Here is an 8,642-nt window from a genome sequence, read left to right as displayed (position 1 = left end):
CCGGAAGTACCAAAATGTACCAAGATCTAAAACAGAAGTTTTGGTGGGACGGGATGAAACGAGATATAGCCTCGTTTGTAGAGCGTTGCCTTGCATGCCAGCAAGTGAAAGCTTTACATCAACGACCATATGGGAAATTACAGCCATTGGAAATCCCAGAATGGAAGTGGGAGCACATAGCGATGGATTTCGTGACGGGTTTACCCAAGACAAATAGGGGCAACACAGCTATTTGGGTAATAGTAGACCGTCTCACAAAGAGCGCTCATTTTATACCGATTCCAATTACCCATGGATCGGAGAAACTAGCCCAACTGTACATTCGTGAGATTGTACGGCTACATGGAATACCAATATCCATTACTTCAGATAGAGATTCAAAATTTACTTCTAGATTTTGGATCAGTTTGCAGAAAGAGTTGGGAACGAGATTAAACTTTAGCACCGCCTTTCACCCTCAAACAGATGGACAATCAGAAAGGACAATTCAGACCCTTGAAGATATGTTGAGGACAGTGGTGCTAGACCGAGGAGGAAGTTGGGAATCAGTGCTGCCGTTAATCGAATTCGCCTACAACAATAGTTACCAGGCAACCATTGATATGGCACCTTATGAGGCGCTGTATGGAAGGAAGTGTAGATCACCACTTTACTGGGATGAGGTGGGTGAAAGAAAAATCCTTGGGCCAGATGCAGTAAGCGAGATGATTGAGACCATCCGCCAGATTAGAGCAAGAATTAAAGAGGCTCAGGACAGACAGAAGTCTTATGCTGATACCCGACGAACTGAACTACAATTTCAGATTGGAGACAAGGTTTTCCTTAAAATATCACCCTCGAAAGGGATCGTTAGATTCGGTGTTAAGGGTAAGTTGAGACCCCGTTTTGTAGGACCTTATGAGATCCTTGAAAGAATAGGTCCCGTAGCGTATAGGTTGGCACTGCCACCTAGCTTTGGAAACGTTCACAATGTGTTCCACGTGTCACAGCTGAGACGGTACGTGTTTGACCCCAAACACGTGATTCACCAAGATGAAATGATTCTTAACCCAGACTTGACGTACGAGGAAAAACCTGAAGCCATTTTGGACCGAAAGGTGCAAGAGTTAAGGAATAAATCGATCGCGTCAGTCAAAATACTGTGGAGACACCATGGACCGGAAGAAGCAACGTGGGAACTTGAGGACCAGATGAAAGAAAAATACCCAGAACTTTTCACATAGGTATGCAAATTTCGGGACGAAATTTCTTTTAAGGGGGATAGAATGTAATGACCCGACTTTTTATTAAGGATTATATACTTTTAATTACTGATTTAAGGATTTATTATGGTAATTAGAGTTCAGCTTCCATTAATAAAATACGAACTTATATAAATTTGATAATTTATATATGTGATGATTTATTTTTTTCAATAGATGATGCACTCAAAATATATTTTGAGTCCATTAATTTATTGTGGAGAATTTAACACTGAAATGTTAAATATGAATCTTTTATCGATTGTTTACTTAAGCCCATGAGTAATTTATTTTATGTTAGAAACAAGCTCAAATGGATTTTATGCTTCAATAAGAATTAGGCTTATATGTCTTAATGTATTTAAATGAGTTTGGAACCTTATAATTAATATATTAATCTCTTAGATATTTTAATTAGAATAATCTTAAGCATGCTGAATCCTAAAGCATGCTGAAGAAATTTGGAGCGCATGCTGAAGGAAATTCTTCAGTCTTACATGCAGGCTGAAAGTGTTCATACCTGTAAGTTGAAGAATTTCCATCCAAGCCACCCCATTTTTTCTTTTATAACCTACACCATTTTTCAGCCAATTCCCACCTCTCACATTCATCTACCATCTCTCTCGCAGCCAAGAAACGACACCACATCTTTCATCATTCAAGGTTTATATTTCTAATTTATATATTATAATATCCTTCAATTGTATACATCAACTCCAGAATACCAACACATGCTCATTAACTCAGATTTACATATGCTTTGATAAATGAAGAAAATGAGTAGCAAATTCATAGATTTACAGTTACTAAATATGTACTTGTGAACTGAAGTTACAAGGAAAGAGTTAAAACTTTTATTTGAGCAATTACAGTATATGATTCTCGCACAAAAACCCTTTGTGTTGGCTGATTGCGTGTGTGAGTCGAGGTCAGGGGGAGGGCAGCCTCGGTGGCTCGTCGTCGCCGGCGGTTGACGGACGGCGACGGAGCCGCGGTTGTCTCCGATCTGCCAAGAAAGGGAAAGAGGAGTTTCAGTTTTTAATTTAAAATGAAATGAGAATAGGGAGATCCGGGGCTTACCTTTGTGAGACGGTGCTCGGCTCCTCCAGCGAGCTGCTGGCCGTCGATCGCGGGCCAGCCAGCGGCGACTCCGGGCAAGCCAACGGCGGCGGGAACTCCGAGCAAGACGAACGACTGAAGGCCAGATCCGTCGACCTCAGGCGAACAGCAGCAGCTCCAGGCGGCCGTGGCGTTGAACGGCGGCGGCGGATCTGCCGCGAGGATGAGGGAGCAGGCGGCGGCCCGGCGATGGCGGCACATCGGCGTGGTTGCGCTTGCTGTGCCTTTCCAGCGGCCGAGATTGAGCGAGAGAGATAGAGGAGAAGAGGGGGGGAAAAGTTCAGGGAGAGAGAAGGAGAAGCCGCGCCGCTCGCCGGCGGCGACGGCGCCGTTGAACGGCAGCGGCGGCGGCAGAACGGCAGAAAACGAGAGAGAGAGGTCCGAGAGAGAAAGGCGAGAGAGAGAGTGAGAAAGAAGAGATGGGGCGCAGCTAATGTGTGTGTTTGAGTGTATTTGGTGTGTGTATATTTAGGTTAGAAAAGGGAGCTGGGTTTGGGCCGGATTTCAGCTGGGTTTGGGCTGGGTTTGAGCCGGGTTTGGGCCGAAAATTTTGGGCTTTCTTATTTGGGCCTATTTTAATTTAATTGTTTGGGGCTTATTCAAAGAAAAACATGATAGACTTAATTTATCTAATTAATTTGGGCTTATATCTATTTAAATTATTTGAGCTCTTAATTATTAATTTAAATTGAGCTTGATTAATTTAATTATATATTGACCTTTAAATTAATTATTTAAATGGAGTTCTTTATTTCAAGTATTTATAAAGGGATTATAAAATAAAATATTTTGAGTTAAACTCTCATTTAAATTAATTCTTTTCAAACGACTTATTAATATGGATTATTTGAAAAGGATTAAATTGTTTTATGTATGAGAAAGCATGATCTATGATGATATAATTTATCTATGTAATATTATAGGTTTTGTTTTTTTTTAAATGACGGAATATTTGACTTGATGACATAAATAGAACGAGTTATGATTAATGCGCATGTTGATGTTCGAATAAATAGTTTCGAACCTAAATGGTAGTATGTGATAATGTTTTGAGTCTAAGGTTTTGACGAGATAAGATTAATATTAAAATTTACTAATTATTTTAAGGGTGATGATGGGCTCACTTATTGGGCTTCATGATTTTATTATCTTGGGCCTCATGTGTTGGGCTCTATAAATTAATTGATGTTGGGCCTAATATTATTAATGCACTGGGCTTCGAATTTATTCTTTTGGGCTCGAATTAAATTCCTTTTGGGCCTTGATTATTTTATTTTAATTGGGTCTTCATAATTATTCTATTAAATTTAATTAGAGAAGATTTTAAGACTTACTAATTATTAATTAGTAAGTGAATTAGATTATTTTAAGATGAGTAGATTATTAAAGATTAATAATCCGACCTCATAAGACGAGCTTTAATTCCTTAAATAGGATTAGCATCTCATAATTTAATTAAAGGAATATGAGTCATGCATAATCATTTCACGCATCCTCATTTATTGAGATTTTTCGAGAATTAGAATCTTATTTTATTTTCTCGGATTAAAGGTCAAGCACCAGAGTTAGAGCTAAACCGTGAGTCTGCTATTCAGGTAGGCTTTCTACGTATAAACTAAAATTATATATTAGAATTGTTAAGACTTTATGCTTATGAATTTAAATGATATTGTCAATGCCTAAATGCTTTATGTTTTATTATTAATTGCCTATCTGATGTTAATCGAATTCGGATTCTGGATGGGACCGCAAATCCCTTCGGAATTAGTGTACACTTTGTGATCGTGAGTCATCTAGCGGGTTGGCCGATCATAGTGTCCGTAGAGGGAGGCCTCCCTCTCGGCACGAGTTACTGATATGGTGATTAATGATATAAAATACCTGCGCGGGTTATTGATGAAAGAAATGATATTATGTTTGGTAAATACGAGTCTTTAAAGGAAAACCCTCGTATATTACTACTGTTGAAAGGCTTGACAATAAAATATTATGCATGTATGTAAATTTCGGCAAGTGTCCACTAAGTACTTTTGTACTTAGCCCTGCATGTATTTTTAAATGTGCAGGTTGAGCTGTGATCGAGGATGTAGTGTGCAAGCGGAGCTTCTGTCAATCTAGGATGAGTACCTCAGAGTAGAGTATATGTCTTCATACATATATTCAAATTATTATTCCGCTGCAAACACTGATTTTACTAAGACATTATGTTATCTGTCAAAACAATATGTACTATTTAATAATGTACTCAAACTCGTTGAGTACCCCTTTGAATAATATTATGTACGGTCCCCTTGTGGCCTTCGTTGATATCTAGATATTTCGATTGATTTCTTTATACAAGTCGAGTCATCAAGAAAACGAATATGCCCTTTCTAAATCCCGCTCCTAAATTCCCTCCCTTAGTCGCGGTTTTCCCGAATTTGCTATCCTTAGCAAGTGCGGTCGTGACAAGTATATAACATAAGACTTTTAAAATATATAGTAACTACTAAAATTATCAGTATAGGTATATCTTCCTTTGAAATTAGTGTATTATGTATATAACTTATATAAAATTATTCTTTTAACAAATACATATAGGTTAACAGAATTGTTAACAATTAATCAGCATATTATATATTTTTTTAAAATAAATAGACACACGCATACAGTCAAATACACCCCTAACGTTTATCGCAAAAAGCAAATAGGTCCTTAACGTTATGTTTTGTGCAACTAAATCCCTAATATTCATAAATTGGGACAAATAGATCCCTCAGTCTAACTTCTGTTAACCTACCGTTACTGAATTCAATTTTTATCATTTTCCGGAGAGTCACACCATCCTACGCGGGATTAGAAGAGAAGTTGGAGAGACTTCAAAAGCTCTTCTAACAAACTTATCAAACAAAGGGTTTTTTCTCCAAAATTCTCAATCACTCTCCACCATCGTTCTCTCATCTGCTCCATCTTCAGCCTGCAACTGACTACAACATCCTTCGCCTTCTCCGCGCCGTCTGTCTCCTGCCAACTCTGGTGTCTTCTCATCCTCTGTTGAGCACCAGCGTTCTCTAGCCTATCCGAGGTAAGTCGCAAATTTTAGTTTATCTTTCTCATCCGATTTATTATTGCAGTTTCAGATACCTTTCTTATTCAATAAAAGCATGTCTGAGAACGCCTTGAATCGCAAGGCCAACAGCAGGCTGTTCCATAAAATCTGACACAACCTATGACCAAAAATCGAAAGAGAAAAAAATGTCATACATGGAAAATATAGAAGATGCTTAGCACTTGAGAGTCCTCAACTTGAGTAGACAAAGTCGTAGCATATTGAACAAATATTCTTACATTTAAGGGTGGACTTGATAGTTGCTACTCGTAAGAGTCATTTGGACATGAATATTACTCATTTGAATTAAAGAAAAAATAGTACAAAACTCTCATGCTCATAGTTTCAGGGCACACAATAGAATCACTTTTCTTTTTTCATTCTTTACGGATTCATCCAAGAAATAAATCAATTTGCTTTGATTGCACCTGCTAAAATACATATTTCCAGATCTGGTATCTCATGTCTTATCAGACCTTTCTTCTAGTATTTTTGTTGCAGTGCATCTTGTATTTCTGTCCCTGACATTGCAATGACTCAAGATTGTTCTGTCAACAAAAGGTTAGTAATGTGATTGTTTCTTACACGTGATTTTTATTTTAGAGCCGACCAAGCATTATGATGCATGAACTTTAAAAGAAAATATTGTTTTATACTTGTTACAGCTTGTCCGAGAATAGAGATTTTTGGATTAATTTTGATGGCTATTGGGAAAAAATTGGAACTTGGGTTTATAAATGTTGGGATGCAGATATTGTGAGTGATAAAGTGAGCAAAATGACTTTTGATCGTATCAAGAAACATTTTTCTGACTTGGGGTATCCAAATCCTAAAGCTATATGTGTTCGTGACCCTGATAAAAATTTCAAAGAGGGTTTGTATCTAATTGAGGATGAAGAGTCTTGTAGGAAATCTCTACAATATATTGAGGTACTTAATGTGGAAAAAGTTGAGTTCTTTATTGATGATGATAATATGTCATTACCAGATGACATTACTCCGAGTATATTGTTAGTTCCTACTATGTCTAGTGATGGTAACAATATACAGAGTGAAAGAGTACAGGAATTGGTGGACGTAAGAGTTGTTTCACAATATAATTGGCAAGAAAGTGAATATGTCAACCCTGTGGGTTACATTAGTGAAGAAGATGATGCTTATGATGATGGTGAATTTGTTAGCGAAGACAATGGTACTGAAACCGAGGATGATACAAATGTAGATGATGATATTGAGAATTTGGCAAATGATAATGGATATTTTATGTTGGGGAGGACATTTGCTGATGTAAAAGAGGCACGTGAAGCAATACACGAGTATGGGGTGAAATTTGGATACAAGCTAAAGTTTGTAAAGAATGATACTACTAGAGTAAGAGTGCATTGTGGAAATGAGCTACACTGTCCGTTTAAGCTTTTCATATCTAAGGATGGCGAGAAAGGTGGTATGGTTGTGAAAACTGCTGCTTTGGAGCATTGTTGCTTTAGACAGAGTGAAGTACCTAGTGCAAACCAACACTATATTGCTAAAATGTTCAAAGATACAATTTACAAGAATCCAAAGTTTAGAGCAAAAGATGTGCAACTCGAGATTAAAAAGCATTTAAAGCAACAAGTTAGTGAGTATAAATGCAAGAGGGCAAAAAAGCAGATTCTTCATGAATTGCAAGGAAGCTTCAAGCAAGAGTTTGCCAATCTCGGGGCATATGCTGAGATATTAAAAAAAAGTAACCCAGGAAGCAAGTGTGAGATTCAACTATCAGAAGAAGGACTAGAAAATGGGAAAAGAATTTTCAGAAGAATATTTGTCATGATGGATGCTTGTAAGAGGAATTGGTTGGGTGGATGTAGACCTATCATTAGTTTAGAGGATGTTTCTTGAAAGGAGTTGTTCATGGAATGTTACTTACAGCAGTAGGTAAAGATGCAAATGATCAAATAGTACCTATCGCCTGGGCGGTTGTTAGCAAAGAAAACAAGGTCAATTGGAGCTGGTTTTTATGTTGGCTAAGGCAAGAATTGGAGCTTGATGATGGGTCTCGCTTCACGATTATATCTGATATGCAAAAGGTTAGCAAACTTCTTTATATGCTAGTTTCTTTTATTTTTTTTGTTTAACTTCATACTAGTTATCATGAAACAATTTTTAACTTTATTTTTGTAGGGTTTGATTGATGCTGTCAATATGACACTACCTAAGGCAGAACATAGATGGTGTGCAAGGCATATTTATGCCAATTGGAGCAAGAAATGGAGTGGAGGGGAGCTTAAGAAAAGATTCTGGATTTGTGCATGGAGCACGTTCGAGGAGGGAAAATGAGATCAATGAGATCAAAAAGAGGAAAACATGGAGAGATTGGTAGGGAAAATGCTTCTACTACAAATTAGACTTTTAAACGTTAACTTTTGTAGCTTCTGAGCAAGTAACTTTTTTTCTTGCTGATGGAGTCTTATTTATAAGTTAGCATATATAAACATGTGGTTATATGCTATCTTGGTTTTTTTGTATGTTATTGGACTACAAGAATGATATTTTTCTTCTTTAAAATGAAGTACCTTATCCTGACTTAATTCTGATGTTGTTCTTTTCTTTAGCTTATCATTTTTGTGTCTCTTTAGATTATTGCGTTTATAGGTCTGATTATGGCTTGGTAATCTTTCTAATGCTTTTAACATCATTTTTTAAATGGTTGCCCTGGTAGAATAAAATACTAAGCATTAGACATGCAAGTTCTGTTGCTTGCTTATCTTGTCTGGTTCTCTTTATTATGAGTTAGAAGAATATCTTGTTTTGTTCCTACGTAGATTAATATAGCTCAGCAGAAAATGATAAAAATTCCCAAAAAATGATAAAAATTGAATTCACTAACGGTAGGTTAACAGAAGTTAAACTGGGGGATCTATTTGCCCCAATTTATGAACGTTAGAGATTTAGTTGCACAAAACATAACGTTAAGGACCTATTTGCTTTTTGCAATAAACGTTAGGGGTATATTTGCTACTTAACCCTATTGACTGATTATTGAAATTACCTTAAAAAACAAACCGCCACAAATTTAAAGGAACAACAAACCGCCACAAATTTAAAGGAACAAATGTTTAATTCATTATTATCTTTTTTTGTTTTAAAAAACAAATTAGCTGTTACCTTGCACACAAATAAGAGTTGTGTAAACTACCGTCACGGGAAATACA

The 8,642-nt window shown here is 36.9% G+C and overlaps 1 protein-coding gene across 1 annotated transcript; it reads right to left on the bottom strand.

Moving 5' to 3' along the window:
• Positions 1-1,905: 1,905 nt before the first annotated feature.
• LOC131003798 (uncharacterized) lies at positions 1,906-2,828 on the bottom strand. Its single transcript, XM_057930352.1, has 2 exons — positions 2,322-2,828; positions 1,906-2,247 (listed from the first exon to the last, which is right to left on the bottom strand). Exons 1-2 carry the CDS (start codon positions 2,559-2,561, stop codon positions 1,939-1,941), a joined length of 549 nt encoding a protein of 182 aa, XP_057786335.1. The 5' UTR covers positions 2,562-2,828; the 3' UTR covers positions 1,906-1,938.
• Between the last annotated feature and the right edge of the window lie 5,814 nt (positions 2,829-8,642).

Source organism: Salvia miltiorrhiza, unplaced genomic scaffold, assembly GCF_028751815.1.
Source record: "Salvia miltiorrhiza cultivar Shanhuang (shh) unplaced genomic scaffold, IMPLAD_Smil_shh original_scaffold_269, whole genome shotgun sequence".
NCBI lineage: Eukaryota > Viridiplantae > Streptophyta > Magnoliopsida > Lamiales > Lamiaceae > Salvia > Salvia miltiorrhiza.
Note: the sequence above shows the minus strand (reverse complement) of the source record. Positions and strands in the feature narration are given on the sequence as shown.

What these genes read in the sequence shown, in the direction of transcription:
- LOC131003798 (XM_057930352.1), bottom strand. Translation starts at nt 2,561, where the DNA reads ATGTGCCGCCATCGCCGGGCCGCCGCCTGCTCCCTCATCCTCGCGGCA. An exon ending in CCGAGCACCGTCTCACAAAG is followed by an intron (nt 2,248 to 2,321) that starts GTAAGCCCCGGA and finishes CTTTCTTGGCAG; the next exon opens with ATCGGAGACAACCGCGGCTC.